Genomic DNA, 18,059 nt, shown 5'->3' with positions numbered 1-18,059 from the left:
TTCACGCACACACATTCATTCTTGTATAAATGCATGACTTCGCGTGCTCATTCAATCCTGCATGCATGAATTCACTCACTCGCTCATGCAGGCATGAATTCACTTGTTCACTCATTCATGCGCTCACTCATGCATGTACGAATTCGCTTATTTACTCGTTCATACACTCATGCAGGCATGAACTCACTTGTTCACTCATTCATGCACTCAAGCATACATGAATTCACTTGCTCACTCACTCATACATGCACTCATGCATACATTCACCTGTTCACTTACTCATACATGCACTTATACATGCATGAATTCACTTCTTAAGTCATTCATGCACTCAATCACTCATGAATTCACTTTGTTCACTCATTCATGCACTCATTCATGCAGGCATTAATTTACTTGTTTACTCACTCATGCATACATGAATTCACCTTTCACTAATTCATGCACTATGCATGCAAGAATTCACTTGTTCAGTCAATCATTCATGCATTCAACTAATTCATTCACTCATTCATAGATTCATGCCTTCAATCATGCGTGCGTGCATTCACCTATTTTTTCCACACAGTCACTCCTCCATTCATGCATGTATCTCTAAATTCGTTCATACATGCATTGGCTCATTCATGCCTTCAACTCATGCATTCACGTGTGAATGCATACATTCCCTCCTTGGCGCAAACATTGATTCACTGGTTCATTCATTTTCTGGCCCGCTCATTCATGAGTAGTTGTTTGTTCATTCACTCCTCACATGCATTCACGCATACATGCACTCACCGCCTGCGTACAGCCACTCGCTCGCTATGCATTCAACAGCTGAAGCCTGAAACACCCATTTATTCTCTCTTTCGTGCACTCATTCATTCATTCATTTATGCGTGCAAGTATGCGCATGTGCATTTTTCATGCATTCGACAAGATCGCGTATAAGCCCTGCTTTCTCCCTCTGGGAGGCTTCCAGAGCAGCCTCCACTCGGGCTGCGCGCTGGCCTTGGGCCCAGGGCCTTAAGTTATCGCAAACATTTACTTTGGGACCAGCCGATTAAAGGTTAAATGTCCAAACCTAGAAACCGCCGATTGCCGAGGGGGCCGCGGCGAGAGAGGGGCGGGGCGCGGGCGCGCAGCGCAGCCACTGGCTGTTGCTGGGTCTTTCTTCCCGGCAGCTGGGGCTGGGCACCAGGAGGCGGGCGGGCTTGAGGGCAGGGGCTGCAGGGCTGAGGAGCTGACCCGCGCCTGCGGGGGCTGGGCGGAGGTGGGGCCGGGCTTCCGGACAGAGGCCAATCGCTGCCCTCCGGGCCCCCAGCGCCGGCTTTGGGCAGAGGCAGCCAGGCCGCCGGAAGAGGTGCGGGGGCTGCAGCGAGGTGCAGGGGATCGTATGCAGTGGAGGAGGCCTGGGCGCGGCTGGGGGCCGGGGGGCGCTGAGGCTGCCCGAATGCCTACGAGGCTTAGGGGTGGGTGGCGTACAGCGGGATGCGGACGGAACCCAGAGGCAGAGGCTGGGGGCTGGGGGAAGGGCGCTGGCCTTGGAGTGCAGAGGGGGGGCGAGAGGCGCTGGGAGCTGGAGGTCAGAGAGAGGTTGCCCAAAAGCAAAGGCGGGGAGGGGTGCGGGGCGCGGGGATAGGCTAGCGGCGCTTGCGGGTGGGTGGGCCGAGCGGAGGCGCCGAGTGCTGGGGAGTGCAGGCGGTCTAGGCCCTGCGTGGCACGGGGAGACGGAGGCTGCCCCAGTATGGAGGACAGACGGGGGCGGGGGCGTAGAGCTGAGAGGCTTGGGGAGGGGGGCGCGGGACCAAGGCAGAGGCTGCGGAAGCGCGAGGGGAGGGAGAGGTGCAGGGCGTGGAGGGGATTCGGGGGCGCTTGGAGAGGATGGGCAGAAGGCCAGGACGGGGAGGAGGGGCGGCGAGGGGCGCAGGAGTGGGCCGGGTTGGGGCGGCACTGGAGTGACGGGGGAGGGGGCGCCTGGCCTGGGGTCGCGGGCAGAGGCAGCTCACGCTCGGAGGAGGTGCAGATAATGGGGTCCGGGAGTGCAGGGGTGGGCCAGGGAGTGGAGGAGGTGACCGGGGGGCGCCAGCTGGCGTGGGGGAAGAGGATGTCCAGAACTCCAAGCGGGTGCGCTGGGCGGCGGGGCAGCTGCTGACGCCTCTGAGGTCGGGCGGTGTTCCGCGGGCGGTGTCGTTGCTGGGCGCATGGGTGTTAAGACGCAGCGGGGGTCGCAGGTGACTGTGGGGAGGACAGGGGGTCAAGGGGCCCCTGGCCAGAGGTCACGAGGCTGACCTGGAGCGCCAAAGAGGAAGTGCGGGGCGTGGGGGTCTCAGGGGAGTCGGGGGAGGCCGGGGCCCCGTGGGGCGCAGGTGACATGGAGTGAGCAGGAGGCCGGGGGTGACACCGCGGGGCCTGCAGCCGAGGATGTCGAGACACCCACGCCGTCGCCCCCAGGCCTGGAAATCCACGCGGCTTCCCGAAGACGGCGCCTCTGTTCTGCGGGATCGTGACGAGGATTTCCACCTACTGCGCCTGGGCGCAGGTCTGCCGATCCGCGTCCACTGCGTGCGGCCCCACGGACCATGTCGGGTGAGTAGCTCAGGCTTCTTCAGTTCAGCCTGCCTGTTACTACTGGCTTGGGTGAGAGATTGGTCTGCACTGGGGAGAACCCCACTTTGACCGCAGGATTACCCCAAAACCCGAGTCTCCCCCTCACTGCCTCGCCCAGGTCTCTCTGGGGCTGGAGGGAATGGAGATACCAGCCTCAGCAGCTGGGAGGGGGTGATTTACAGCAAGTGAAGGGGGCCTTGGGATTTCACCAGTTTCCTTCTGTAAAATATGGTCCTGAAAGTTTCAGTGGGCTTGTTTCTTGGGAATAGTGTTGAACTGTCTGAGACTGTCACTGCCTGGAAGGCCGATAGGAAGAAATCAGTTCTCCTGAAACGGCCCTAAAGCTCTGGGAAGACGCTGCCTTGAGTTCTTAAAGTTCAGACCGTGGGTTTAATTTCTGTTTCCAGTACAGATAAAGGACGGCCCGGCTTGGTGGCTCAGGCCTGTCATCCCAGCACTTTGGGAAGCTGAAACGGGAGGACTGCTTGAGGCCAAGACTTTGAGACCATCCTGGGCAACATAGGGAGACCATATCTCTAGGAAAATAATTTAAAAATCAGCTGGGCATTGCGGCAGGTACCTGTAGTCCCAGCTACTAGGGAAGCTGAGGTAGGAGGGTCCTGAGCCCAGGTGTTCAAGGCAGCAGTGAATTATGATTGCACCACTGCACTCCAGCCTGAGTGACAGAGTGAGACCTTGTCTCTAAAAAAATAAAAATTAAAAAAAATAACAATTCAGGTTAATCCTCCAGCAGGCAGAGGGCTGGCTGGCAGGAATGGCAGGAAAGGCCTGCCCCGCAAGGACTGGTGGGCCCCATCCCCCTGCCCTTGGGTTTTGTGGACTTCAGATAGACCGGTTGACTTAAGAGGCCTAGATATGTGAACATAGATTGTAACCTCATCCCGTAAGAAAGATGCTGGCTGTATTTTTTATCATTAAATCATTAAGACACCTCCTTTTTGTACTACACCACACTGGATCATTCATGAGTGCATTTTATGTATTTATTTTTAAATGTGCATATATATATACATATATATACACACATATATAAATATATATATACGTGTGTGTGTGTGTATATATATATATTTTTTTTAATTTTATTTTTTTTCCTGAGAGAATCTCACTCTGTTGCCCAGGCTGCAGTGCAGTGGTGTGATCTCAGCTCACCGCAACCTCTGCCTTCTGGGTTCAAGTGATTCTTCTGCCTCAGCTTCCCGAGTAGCTGGGACTACAGATGTGCATGCCTGTAGTAGCTAATTTTTGTATTTTCAGTAGAGACACGGTTTCACCATATCGGCTGTGCTGGCCTCGAACTCCTGACCTTGTGATCTGCCTGCATCAGCCGCCCAAAGTGCTGGGATTACAGGCGTGAGCCACTGTGCCTGGCCCTTAAATGTATATTTTTTAAATTTTGTAGAGACTGGGTCTTGCTATGTTGCCTAGGCTGGTCTTGAACTTGTAGGCTCAAGCAGTCCTCCTCTTTGGCCTCTCAAAATGCTGGGATTATAGGTGCAAGCCTGGCCATGAATGCAATTTAAAACACACAAACAGAAGAGATGACTTTTTAATTCAGAGGAGAGATTTGGTAAATCAGAGCTGCTTCTCTCTTGTTTTCTCTCACTCTGGACTTAAGAGAGGAAAATTGTCGGGGCAGGGATCTTAAGGGCTGTTTTCATGAAGTGTACTGGAAGATCTGTTCCCAGGAACAGCAGAAAAGATTCTCTGTTCTAGGGATGCGTTTGGAGCTCTCTAAAGTGAAAGCCACACGTTTCCCCAAGCCTGCTAGTGTCTGTATAATAGCAGCATTCAAGACAGACATTCGCATACATCTTGGTCAGCCTCGTGCCAGAAGAGAAGACTCAACTCTTTGCAGAAAAAAAAACTGCTTTTGAGTAGAGAAGGGCTGAGAAGGAAGCTGTTAAGGTTATTTTGAGGGGTGATCAGAAGATTCCTTGAATGCAGAGGGGCAGGCAAGGGGTAGAAAGAAACTGTCGTCACAGCGTCATAAAATTCTCAGCCACTACAATCTCTAGGCTGGACTTGATTTTGTGACAATGTCTCCTTTTTGTGGGCTGTAGTGCAGTGACAAGTTCTTTTGCTGTTTTTCCACTCCGTGCCTTTGCTGAAAGTCTGCCATACTGGCACATGGAGTGGAATCTCCCTCTTTGAATGCAGTGGCATTGGATAATTGTGGATGTTCTGTGGCGCCGCACCAGGACTTAATCACCAGTTGTTTCTTCAAGGCAAGGTGATGTGGAAGCTAAGCACCTATCAATCAATGTTTCATCATCTGTTGTATTGCAATCCGCTGGTCTGTCTTTGCACTTTAGATGGGTTTTACAGTGTCCTGGATGGGAAGTGGCTAACCTTCAGGAGGTGCACATTTTTGTTCCAAAGCAAAAGTCAGAGTCTCGGATCCCTTGTTGCTGGAGAGAGCTCTTGTGCCAACTGGTGTTGTCTTGTCATTGTGTGACTGTGGTCAGTATTCCCCCAACTCTAAACCTAAGAGAGAAACAGGGTGTCCAGTAGTTGCATAAAACTGTCACTCTAAATGCAGCCCTGTCTGCATTTTCTTTTGGGTTTGAGATCAAGGTAGGTATAGGCAGGGCTTGTTCCTCCTGAGGCCTCTCTCCTGGGCTTGGTCCTCACAGGGTCTTCCCTCTGTGTGTGTCTGTGTCCTAAGCTCCTCCTTTTTTTTTTTTTTTTTTGAGATGGAGTTTTGCTCTTGTCACCCAGGCAATGGTGCAATCTGCCTCCTGGGTTCAAGCAATTCTCCTGCTCAGCCTCCTGAGCAGCTGGGATTACAGGCATATGCCACCATGCCCAGCTAATTTTTGTGTTTTTAGTAGAGACAGAGTTTCTCCATGTTGGTTAGGCTGGTCTCAAACTCCTGACGTCAAGTGATCCACCTGCCTTGGCCTTCCAAAGTGTTCGGATTATAGGCGTGAGCCATCACGCTCAGCCTAATCTCCTCTTCTTATAAGGACACCAATCCTATTGGATCAGAGCCCATCCTAGTGATCTAATTTTACCTTAATATCTTCTTTAAAGACCCCATCTCCAAATACAGTCACATTTTGAGGTCCTGGAGGTTATGACATTCATATATGAATTTTGGAGGTGTGCAATTCAGCCCATAATAGGATAACTCATATATTTGAATACTACTGTTTTTTTCTGCTGGGGCTGCCATAGCAAAGTCCCACAGACCGGGCAGCTTGAACAATAGACATTTACTCTCGCACAGCCCTGGAGGCTGGAAGTCTGAGATCAGGGTGTGGGCAGGGCTGTTTCCTCCTGGCACCTCTCTCCTTGGCTTGTAGATGTTGTCTTTCTCTGTGTCCTCACAAGGTCATCCTTCTGTGTGTGTGTGTCTGTGTCCTCATCTCCTTTTGTAATGAGGCCAGCAGTGCTACTGGATCAGGGCCCATCCTAGTGACCTCATTTTACCATAATCACCTCTTTAAAGACCCCGTCTTCAAATACAGACACATTCAGAAGTTCTGTGGGTTAGGATTTCATCCAAGGCGTTTCAGGATGGGTTATCATCCATCTGTAACACCCATTAATCATAATGTTTTCCCTGAGGTCCCCATGAAGAGCTACAAAGCCAGCGCACATGGTTTTCAATCAATGATCACTCTGCCATTTCTCTTAGTTGTCACTGAGATCCTCATGAAGAGATTAAAAAAACCAGGACACATCCGTTATCAATCATTGATCACTTTGCCAGTTTGCTTAGTTGTCACTCATGTCCTGATGAAGAGATAAAAAGGCCGTGCACATGGTTATTAATCATTGATCACTCTGTCATTTCTTTTAGTTGTCACTGAGATCCTCATGAAGGAGTAAAAAACCAGTGCATGTGGTTATCAGTCACTGATCACTTTGCCATTTCTCCTAGTTGTCACTGATGCCCTCATGAAGAACTATAAAACCAGCACAGGTGGCGATCAATCACTGATCACTTTGCCATTCCTCTGTATTGTCCTCTGCACCTTGCTTTGGGCCAATTCACTTGCATTATCCTTTTCTCTAGACAGCCAGAGGGCCCTCCCTGGAAATGGAGATGAGACCTTCTTACAGTTCTTGGAACCCTTAAATAGCTCCTCGTAAGCCTCAGGATAATAGAAAATGCTGCATATCACCTTTGTAATCCAGGCCCTCTGACCCCATCTCTTCCTGTGGGTCCTTATTCTCCAGCTGCTGTTGCTACATTGTGGGCAATGCAGGATGCAGCATGCACCCTATCATCTCTACCTCTGGCCTTGGCTCGTGGACTTTTTCTATTTCTTCCTTCTTTGCCTTATTATTTTTAGTTCAGTTTCTTATTGGAGGCAGGAGAGAGTAGCTATTTTGAGGGCTTTTGTTGGTGTTGGAGTCAGAGGTGACCTCAGACATTTAATTAATCATTGAAGCCTGGTTTACTTGTTTTTGAAGCACATCTCTGTGTTGGAAAGGGAATTAATGATAGCGTATAGGTAAGCCCCATCTAGACACTCCTGGATGGATGGGAGCCATATTCATTCTTGTTTATTGATCCACTGATTTCTTGATGGATAAGTTCTTCCTGGCCATTTATCCCTGAGCTTAAATGGTGCCCTTTCAAAAACTGCTGCCTGCCATAGGACTTGCCTTGTAGTATTGAAACACCCATTTCTTAGGGCTGATGTTTCTCATGGAGTTGTAGGTGTCTGAGGATAGAGCTTGTACCTTGTTAGCTGCTGGGCCCAGCACCTAGCAGATTCTCATGCCTGGGAATTGCCTGGGACATGAACCCACAGTGAACGTGTAATGCACTGAGAGCAGGTCATTAGGCCCACACAGACATCTTCTGCCCCTTCACCTTCTTTGTCTTCTGCCTCCAGCTTCAATCCTTCACTCTTTCTCTAAGCAGGTGCCCTTGTGTGGGCAGCTTATGGCATAGCTCTGTGGACTGGGGTAAGCAGTGACCCCCGTGAAACTCATGTCCCCCCAGAAGCTGTGAATGGGACCTGTGAACCCAAAGGTATCTGAGATAGGTCTCAGTCAATTTAGAAGGTTTATTTTGCCAAGGTTAAGGGCATGCCCATGACACAACCTTAGGAGGTCCTGACAACATGGGCCAAAGGTGGTCGGGGTACAGCTTGCTATTACACATTTCAGAGAGACATGAGACATCAGTCAATACATGTAAGATATACATTGCTTTGATCTGAAAGGGTGGGACTACTTGAAGCAAGGCGGTTGCAGGGGGTGGTGCCAGGTCATAGGTAGATTTTTAAATGTTCCGATTAGTCGAAAGAGTTATTATCAATAGAAGAGAATGTCTGGGTTATGATAAGAGGTTGTAGAGGCCAAAGTTTTATCACATAGACGAAGCTTCCAGGTAGCAGCCTTCAGAGAGAATAGATTGTAAATATTTCTCAGCAGACTTGAGGTCTGTGTGGATGTTTACGGTGGTTATAGCTTCTCCTGAATTCCAGAATGGAGGAGGGTGTGATGAGGCATGTCTGACCCTCTCCTCATTATGGCCTGAACTCGTTTTTCAGGTTAACTTTGGAATGCCCTTGGCTATTTAGGTAGTGGTGAGGCCTAGAATTTTAGTTTAGATTTACAGACCTTGTTGGGAAATAGAGTCTTTGCAGATGTGACTAGTTAAGCATCTCAAGATAAGATTATCCTGGAATATTTGGGTGGGCCCTAAATTCAATGACAGATGTCCTTCCAAGAGATAGAAGAGACATGGACACAGAGGAGGCCATAAGGAGATGGAGGCAGAGATTGGAGTGATGTGACCACAAGCCCAGGGACATCTGGAGCCACCAGGATCTGGAAGAGGCAGGAAGGACCCTTCTCTAGAGTTTGGTTTTGGAATTCTGGCCTTCAGACCTGTAAGAGAGTAAATGTATGTTGTTTAAGTCTCCCAGTGTATGGTACTTTCTCACAGCAGCCCTGGGAAACTCATTCATAGGTTTGCTAGGGGAAGGAGTCAGCGATGAGCCCACCAGTAAGCAAAATGATCACAGCAGGTAAGACAACACAAGAGATGAAGGGTCCTGTGTCATGGGAGGTGAGGGACTGTGATGAGAAAGGTCGTCTTGGGGAGCAGGGTTTTCAGGAAGATCTCCAAGGGATGGGTGGTCTTTCCCATGGCCACCATGTGCTGGGAGGAGAGTGAGTTCCAGGTGAGTTAAGGGAGCAGCAGTAGCCCCATGGTAGTAGCACACATCATAGGATGTGCTTGAAGACCCAGAGGGGTGGAGCTGGACATGGGGACTGAGTGTGGGGGATGAGATGACCAGCAGTCTGGACCCAGCTTACATTTGCAGACAATGAGAAAACCCTTGGCGTTGGGTTGGCTTTCAGGGCAGCTGATGGCTTTCACTGTGTGTTGGGGGAGAAAATGTGGTTTTCAAGGACTGAGGAGACAGATAACAGGAACCAGAATCTTCAGGGTGGAGCAAAGAATGCAAAGGAGGGAAGTTGTGGCTCAGGGTGATTGATGCAGAGACCCATTTTAAATGTTTTCTAGTCTGGTGTGGTGTCTGGCTCACACCTGTAATCCTAGCACTTTGGGAGGCCAGGATGGGAGGATTGCTTGAGGTTAGGAGTTTGAGACCAGCCTGGTTGACAGAGCAAGAGACCCCATCTCTACAGAAAAGTTAAAAATAAATTAGCCAGGTGTGGTGGTGAGCATCTGTAGTCCCAGCTACTCAGGAGACAGAGGCAGGAAGATTGCTTGAGCCCAGGAGTTCCAGGCTTCAGTGAGCTGTGATGATGCTTCTGCACTCAAATCTGGGTGACAGACAGAGAAAGACCCTGTCAAAAAAAAAAAAAGGCCAGGCACAGAAGCATACGTGTAGTCTCAGCATTTTGGGAGCATGAGGCAGGCAGATTGCCTGAGCCCAGGAGTTCAAGACCAGCCTGGGCAACATAATCTGTCTCTACAAAAAATATAAAATAGCTGGACATAGTGGTGTGCACTTTGGTCCCAGCTACTCAGGAGGCGGAGGTGGGAGGATTGCTTGCTCCCAGAAAGTTGAGGCTGCAGTGAGCTGAAATCATACCACTGCACTCCAGCCTGGGCAACAGAGGGAGACCTTGTCTCAAAAACCACCACCACAACAACATAACGAACAACCCAACGAACAACCCCAGCATTTTCTGTTGTGCCTCTCAGTTAAGATCTCAGGTTAGTTACGCAAGAGTAGAATGTGGGATTGGATGCAAGTGGACTTCTCATTACCCAAGAATTCATGTCATGAATGCTCTGCACAGACGAGGCTTCTGGGGCTCTTGGGGAGACCTAGGAGGTGGGTAATAGGGATCTGAATCTACCCGGTAGAGCCCATGTGCCAGGTTAGATGATGTCAAGTTTCGTTTTATACATTCTCTGTTCTTCTTCTCTGCTCCTTAAGAGCACAGGTCAGTAAGTGGGATTGGAAACAGTGGACTCTTCTTTACTGGGGTATAGGAGTTGGCACGGCAAATATTCTGCAAAGCTTGTTCTTGCAGGACCAAGCATCTAAATAGCAAGGTCTAACCTCAGTCATCTGTTTCTGGAGGAGAATCCCAAAGCCTGGCCTTTGGAGTGTGATTTAGCCCTAATTCTCAGATTCAGTGGTGAAGTTCAGAGGGGAACCAATCCCTCTGAGCATCTTGAAGGTTGACAGAACAGTCAGATCAGGAGGAAATCTCAAAACAATGCCCCCCTCTTAGGAGTTGTCTTATCTTTGTCATTGTAGTTCCTAAAGGATGCACTCCTTTTCCTTTCTATTCTTTAATTCACGTGGTCCTTAAACGTGGTTCCTCAGCTTTCAATAATCTATACATTGCAGATTACAAAGAAATCTTAATATCACCAATGAAAGGCTAAAAATTGTAAATGGCACTTTGTTTTCAGCTTGAAATTACTTTGCTGATGATTCTTTTCATAACATATATGATTTGATTTATCTTATTTTTTACTTTGCCATCTACTTTGAAATTACACACACACACACACACACACACACACACACACACACACACTTTCTCTTTAAAGACAGGGCTCTGCTCTGTCACCCAAGCTGGAGTGCAGTGGCACAATTATATCTCATTGCAGCCTCCAATTTCTGGGCTCAACAATCCTGCTGTCTCAGCTTCCCAAGTTAGCTGGGAAGTCAGGCATGTGCAAAAAAATATATTTTTAAATTAAAAGAATACAAGTCTATTCTTAGTATGAAACACATACTCAAATACCTGCCTGAGAAATGGTATGTGGCATATAAATGTGCAGCAGATGTGCTAATTGGCCTGGGCCTAGAAATTTAGCTATTTGGTCTGGGTATACAATTTTAGATTGAGGACCATTGCACTCAAAGTTTAGATATGGTGCTTTGTTTCAGTGTCCACTATTCATGATAAGAAGTCTCAGTCTCATCCTTCATGGGATTGATCTGTATTTTTATTTTACTTTCATTTTCTTGGCATTATCACGATGTTCTCCTTATCCTTGGTGTTTTTAAATTCCAGAAACATATTGTCAGGATAAGGATTGTTGAGTTTCTTTCTTTCTTTCTCTGTCTCTCTCTCCCCATCTCCCCTCCCCTCCGATGCCCTCCCTTCCCTTCCCCTCCCTCCCTTCCTTCCTTCCTTCCTATCTCTTTCTTTCTTTTTTCTTTTTCTTTTGCTGCATACTCTCTGGGCTTTTAAAATCTGAAGACTGACTTTCTGTTGCTGTTGAGAACATTTCCTGTTTAATTTCTTTGAAAACTTTTCTATTTTTTTTTCTATTCTCTTATTCTGAAACTCATGTTGGTGAACCTTCTGAATCACTCCTGTAGGCTTCTAGCTTTCTGAAATTTTCCATTTGTCCCTTTATTGTACTTTCTGAGACATTTCCTCATTGACATTTTCCAAACCTTCTGTTATTCTGTTTTCATTTCAGCAAGTCATATTTTTAACTTCTGGTAACTATTTCTTATCCTTGGAATGATCTTTTCGATAGCATTCGATTCTTGGTTTATAGATGTATCCCTCTCCCCCTAATCTTTTGAAAGAATACTAATTAGTGCAGTCAGAATTTTTATGTCTGTCTGTCTGTTCCTTGAATTTCTATTCCATGAATTGTCTGGTATTTTTGGGGTTCTTCCCATTCCACCCCATAACTTTTCAGTTTTCTCTTTTGTGGTGAAGGTGTTTTTCAAATACCTGGTAATGGTTTATATCTACATGTATAAAAATGAGGAATGTCAGTTGAGCTGCGCCCACTTGCAAGGGTTGCCCACTTGTCTGAATTTGTCAAGGTTAGTTACAGGTTAGGAATTCCACTTCTGTGTGGTAGTAATTATTTTTTCTTGGGCTTTTGGTTTCCTCTAGAGTAGGTCCTATTATCCGATTTTGCCTCTGGTGATGGGTATATTTGGCTTCTGAGAATTCTGCAGGATTTCAGTGACTTCTCCAGTTTCTCTTATTGGCTGATGGTTTTCTCCTGCCTCCTTTTTGGCTTGGGGTTCACACTTGCCTTCCTTAGCACACTTTTTAGTTTGTTCTCCTTTTATCTCAGAAGGAAGGAAAGAGAAACTAGGAGTTCCGCATCCACCATCTTTGCTTGGAAGATTCCTGGTTTATACTTTTAATTACATGGTTGAATTGATGAAAATGGATGGACCTTGAAAACATCATGCTGATGGAAAGAAGTCAGACTCAGAAGGCCATATGATGCTTGATTCTGTTTACATGAAATAGGCAGAACAGGCAAATCCACAGGGATAAAAAGTGAATTGGTGGTTTTCAGGAGCTGGGGAAGGGAGAAAGGGGAGATACTCCTTAATGAGTGCAGGGTCTCTTTTTGGGGTGATGAAATGTCCCAGGATTAGATAGAGGTGGTGAGTGTACAAAATTGTGATGAACTGTGCTCTTTACAATGGTGAATTTTATGTCATCTGAAGTTTACTGTGATAAGAAGGAAATATAAAATTATTCCATCTTCAAAAACTACATAGTGTTTGATTCCATTTATAGGAAATATCCAAAATAGGAATGTAGAGATAGAAAGCGGACTCGTGGTTGCCAGAATGGGGAGCGACTGCGTAATAGGTACAGGGCCTCCTTTTGGAGTGATGAGAATGTCCTTGGATTGCCTGGAGGTAGTGGTTGCACAACATTGTGCATGGCCTAAACATGAGTCACTTGTGCACTTTATAATGGTTTGTTTTATGTTATGTTAATTTCCCGTTAATTTTTTGAGAGTTTGCATGGAAATGTGAAGCTCTAAGCAGGTCCTATGTTTAGGTGTGGGGATACCCATTATGCTGCTTAGAAATATGTTCACACTTAGGGCTCTACACTGGGGGTTCTACTTGGTAATTCTTTCTGCCTGCACACTCTTTCAAAATATGGGTCAGAGCAACCCTGGTGAGGACGGGGTAGGGGATTGGATCTCTGGCTCTGTTTTGGGCGTTGTCTGATTTTCGAGGTCTGCGGGTGAAGCTCACACAGTACCTTTACCTTGGCCAGCTTTGGGCTTTGCAGATGCCAGCCCTGAATGTCTGCTTCCTCTCCCATGTCTCTCCTCTGCTTAGAGACAAAAGAGCCTTACAGATGGCTGAACGGGTCCATGACAGGGAAATTACTTCCCTGTTCTTGGGAAGTAATTTTGGTCGGAACTTAGACCTTTGGAAATGTCTAAAGGAGTAATAATCACCATTATTATCATTTAAAGCTAGTAATTAAGAAAACTATAGATAGATTATAGATAATGGTGGTAGAGACAATTTATAATCTATAGACTGTAGGTAGACAGGTAGATGATTGAAAGACTGTTAGATATAAATAAGCAGATACAGAGAGGACACATATATGATAGGTAGATGACAGATGTAGATAGATGGATGGATAATAGAAAATGATAGGTGGAGAGACAATGGAAATGGATGATAGATGATAGATACATGGATGATAAATATATATAGATGATACATGGTAAATAGATGCTAGAGATAGATGGATTAGACAGATAATACAGATACATGATAGTAAGATAGATAATAAATAATAGATGTGATAAATGGTAGATGATTGGTGGATAGATGGAAGGATGGATAGATAGATGATAGGTAGATGGATAGATAGATGATAGATGGATGGATAGATATATGATTGATTGATAGATGATAAAGACAGATTTATAGTAAGATAGATAATACATAGATGTACAGATAATTGGTAGATGATGGATGGATGGATGCATGAATAAATGGATAGATAGATGATGGATGGATAGATGATAGATAATGGAAGGATGGATAGATGAGAGATAGATGGATAGCTGGATGGATGGATAGAGATAGATGATAGTAAGATAGAAAATAATAGATGTGCAGACAATTGGTAGATGATAGGTAGATGGATGGATGAATGGATGGCTAGATGATAGGTAGATGGGTAATATGGATATTATCCAATGATAGATAGATGATGGACAGATGGATGGATAGATGATAGGTAAATGACTGGATGGGTGGATGGATGGATGACGGATAGATGGATAGATATGGACTGATGACAGATATCTTTTGTTCTACGGAATTAAGTTGTAAATTTTGCTGTCTGTAATACTCACTCCCAGTGGAGATGTCAGGAATTCTCGTTCTTCCTTCCTGCAAGGGCGGGGAGAGGAGTCTACAGGAGCAGCTGTAACAGGCACATTTTGGAATTTACCCCATTGCAATGTAAAGGTCAAGGAGGCAGCCCTGGGCCACACGTCTGGGACACTTGTGTTTGTTATATTTAGTGCAAATTGTGGTTTGGCTTCTCTTGGAGTGCTGCTTCCGGGGAAGGCGCCATGGTTGCCTACATGCTGAGCATTTTAATTTCCATAGACAGTATGCTATGGAATACTGGGCTGCACACTGATCTGCACTCTGTGTGGGACTTCTTGGTGTTGCTGGCTGCCCTCCTGACTGTTGTCTTTCTCCTGGCAACAGGGGCTTGGGTGCCCAAGAATTGAGTGGTTTAAAAATCATTACAAAAGTTCACATCAGTCTTATGCACAGAGACTTAAAAGCCATTAATTATATCTAATGTGAGAATTCCTTCCTCTCCTATTGAGGCATTAGGAAACTGAGCACATTCTACCTAATGAAACAATACCGTTTTCCTTATGTTGACTGTACCACCTCATACAACCCTGAGTTGAAGTCTTCGTAAGAAATGGTGTCCAGAATTTAAATAACATGTTTGGCTGCTTCTTTATGGAGCATGATTCTTTTCTTTTCTTTCTTTCTTTTTCCCTTTTTTGAAGACAGGGACTCACTCTGTTGCCCAGTCTGGAGTTCAGTGGTGTGATCATGGCTCTTTGCAGCCTTGACCTCCTGTGCTCAAGCGATCCTCCTCCCTCAGCCTCCCAAGTAGCTAGGACTATGGGCATGCACCACCTCGTCTGGCTAATTTTTTTTTTTTCCAGTACAGATGAGGTCTTGCTGTGTTTCCCAGGCTGGTTTCAAATTCCTGAGCTCAAATGATCCCCCTTCTTCGACCCTAGCACTGGGATTACAGGCATGAGCCACTGCACCTAGCCCAGAGCACAGTTCTTTTGAGTGAGTTGGGTTACATCTTTGCTGTAACTCAGGTCATCAAGCCATCACTTCCACTTTTTGCCTTTTGTTTCCACCTGAGATCTAAACACTTTGGGTGAGTTTTCAAGAGTCAAACACAACATAAAATAAGGGATAGTAGCTATGAGTTTCCATGGCATTGCAGCAGCAGGAAATGGGCATAGCAGTTGGGTTGATGCTGTCCCTTGTTTAAGGTTCCTTCATACTCCTCCTGTGTTTTGTTTTGTTTAGAATGAAAGGAAGCATGTATGCGAATTAGAATACTGAATATTCACTATAAGTTGTGATTTTTTTTTTTGAGACAGGGTCTCACTCTGTCACCCAGGCTGGAGTACAGTGGTACAATCATGGCTCACTGCAGCCTCAAACTCCCAGGCTCAAGTATCCTCCCACCTCAGCCTCCCAAGTAGCTGTAACTACAGGTATGCCACCATGCCCAGCTAATTTTTGTATTTTTCACAGAGACAGAGTTTCACCATGTGGCCCAGGCTGGTCTTGAATTCCTGAGGTCAAGCAATTCACCCACCTCAGCCTCCCAAAGTGCTGGGATGACAGGTATGAGCCACCACGTCTGGCCCAAGCCATGAATCTTGGGAGAGGAGAGGAGGTGACTATGGCCCCATCACTCCTCCTGTCCCTCAGGAGTGTAACTCTGGTGTTTTTGTTGATTTTCACAGTGACTGATCAGGCTTTTGTCACACTGGCCACCAATGACATCTACTGCCAGGGCACCCTGGTCCTGGGGCAGTCACTGAGGAGACACAGGCTGACGAGGAAGCTGGTGGTATTGATCACTCCTCAGGTGTCCAGCCTGCTCAGGTAAGGCTCAGAGATGCGACTTGTGCCCAGCTGGGTCCTACAGAAGGAGGGTCACCTCTCCCCCAAGAGGTCCTAGGAGTTATTCTGATGACTGACCACTGTTCTTCACCGGCCCGGATGGCTGGCAATCATGATGGGCATCTGACATTTGTAATGAACCTTCGAATCATGTGAAAGTATAGGTGTGTGATCGGCTTCATAATACTTTAAAAAATAATACTGGGTTTGATTACAGTTCATTCTCCCAACCATGGAAACTGAAAATTCAATTCTTTTTTGTTTGTTTTTTGAGACAGGGTCTCACTCGTCGCCCAGGCTGGAGTGCAGTGGTACCATCTCGGTTCACCGCAACCTCTCCCTCCCGGGCTCAAGTGATCTTCCCTCCTCAGCCTTCTAAGCAGCTGGGACCACATGTGTGTGCCCCCATGGTTGGCTATTTTATTTTTATTTTTTGTATTTTTGGTAGAAACAGTGTTTCGTCATGTTGCCTAGGCTGATCTTGAACTCCTGGACTCAGTCCACCCGGCTTGGCCTCCCAAAGTGCTGGGATTACAGGCATGAGCCATGGTGCCCCGCCAAGGAGTCTTTTTTTTAAAATAATTTGCTTTTATAATTCCCTTTGTCTTTAATTCTCAAATAAAGCAAATACATAAAGAAATGTGTCTGATGAATAAAGCATAAAGCTTCTCTTAAATGTTATATATTTGTAAGCAATAATCTTTTTCTTTCACCAACCATGGACCACTTAGAAAAAGTGATTTTATATGAATGGGATGAGGAGGAATTTAATATGTAGATGCAGCAGGAATTGAATGTCATATTCTTTGACAATGAAATAGTAAATCTAGATGTTAATAGCTAAACTAAAAACAGAACAATCAAAGAAAAAACCAACCAGTGTGTCCTCAGATGTTTTAAACTAGAAGTGCTCTCCTAAATAACTTGATCTGGGTATAAATGAAAGCTTGAATTATGTCCTATTTCAGAAAATCATTCCAATGTGAGTGCTACCTATACAAAGCAAAGACAGCAACTAAAGTGGTACAAGAAAGAAAATTTAAATCAGTGAAGAAAGAAAATTTAAATCAGTGAAGAAAGAAAACTTAAATCAGTGAAGAAATCATCCAGTTCATATATATGTATTTATATATATACATATATGTTTATGTATATGTTCATGTATGTTCATATATGTTCAAATATATATGAAAATATATACGTTCATATATATATATATATTTTTTTTTTTTTTTTTTTTTTGAGACAAAGTCTCACTCTGTCATCCAGGCTGGAGTGCAGGGGTGGGATCTTGGCTTAGTGCAACCTTCACCTCCCAGGTTCCAGTGATTCTCCTGCCTCAGCCTCCTGAGTAGCTGGGATTACAGGCACCCAACGTCATGCCTGACTAATTTTTGTATTTTTAGTAGAGACAGGGTTTCACCATATTGGACAGGCTGATCTTGAACTCCTGACCTCAAGTGATCTGCCTGCCTCGGCCTCCCAAAGTGCTGGGATTGCAGGTGTGACTCACCGTGCCCAGCCCCAAATATTTTAAAAATAATAATATTAAAAAAGCAAACAGCAGTGCAAAATTCATAAAGATAAAATGACAAAACTAATAATTGGGAACAAGAAACAAATTCAAGGATTAGATTAACAAATCTTCAGGGAGGCCAAGGTGGGAGGATTGCATGAGGCCGGGAGTTTGACAAGACAGCCTGGGTGACACAGCAAGACCCTATCTCTACAAAAAATAAAAAGAGTTAGCCAGGTGTGGTGGTGTGCACCTGTAGTTCCAGCTACTCAGGAGGCTGAAATGGGAGGATTGTTTTGAGTCCAGAGGTTCCACTGCACTCCAGACTGGGCAACAGAGTGAGCTCCTCTCTCTAAAAATAAAAATAACAAATAAAAATGAGTCTTTTATTTGAGAAAACATAAATGTACAAAATTGAAATTAGAAAGAAGTCATTTGGAGGCAGTTTTAAAAGTGAATACTATATAGAACCCCTTACAGCAATAACACTGGGAGTATTGAAGAAGTGCTTGATCCTTCTAGGGAAA

The 18,059-nt window shown here is 45.8% G+C and overlaps 1 protein-coding gene across 4 annotated transcripts in view; it reads left to right on the top strand.

The window, feature by feature from the left end:
- Nucleotides 1-1,192: 1,192 nt before the first annotated feature.
- The window catches only part of LOC129025671 (glycogenin-2), a 61,344-nt gene continuing 44,477 nt past the window's right edge, over nucleotides 1,193-18,059 (top strand). Inside the window, exons 1-4 of one of the 4 annotated variants that reach the window (XM_054473331.2) lie at nucleotides 1,193-1,345; nucleotides 2,437-2,571; nucleotides 15,642-15,734; nucleotides 15,857-15,998. In XM_054473331.2, the coding sequence (XP_054329306.1) occupies nucleotides 2,565-2,571; nucleotides 15,642-15,734; nucleotides 15,857-15,998 (242 nt within the window). In that variant the 5' untranslated portion in view covers nucleotides 1,193-1,345; nucleotides 2,437-2,564. Of the gene's footprint in view, nucleotides 1,455-1,816; nucleotides 2,572-15,641; nucleotides 15,735-15,856; nucleotides 15,999-18,059 lie in introns of those variants that run through there. The other 3 variants (XM_054473328.2, XM_054473329.1, XM_054473330.2) reach the window with 3 other exon arrangements.

This window comes from Pongo pygmaeus, chromosome Y (genome assembly GCF_028885625.2).
Source record: "Pongo pygmaeus isolate AG05252 chromosome Y, NHGRI_mPonPyg2-v2.0_pri, whole genome shotgun sequence".
Classification (NCBI taxonomy): domain Eukaryota; kingdom Metazoa; phylum Chordata; class Mammalia; order Primates; family Hominidae; genus Pongo; species Pongo pygmaeus.
The sequence above is the reverse complement of the archived record's forward strand: the minus strand, read 5'-3'. Positions and strand labels throughout refer to the sequence as shown.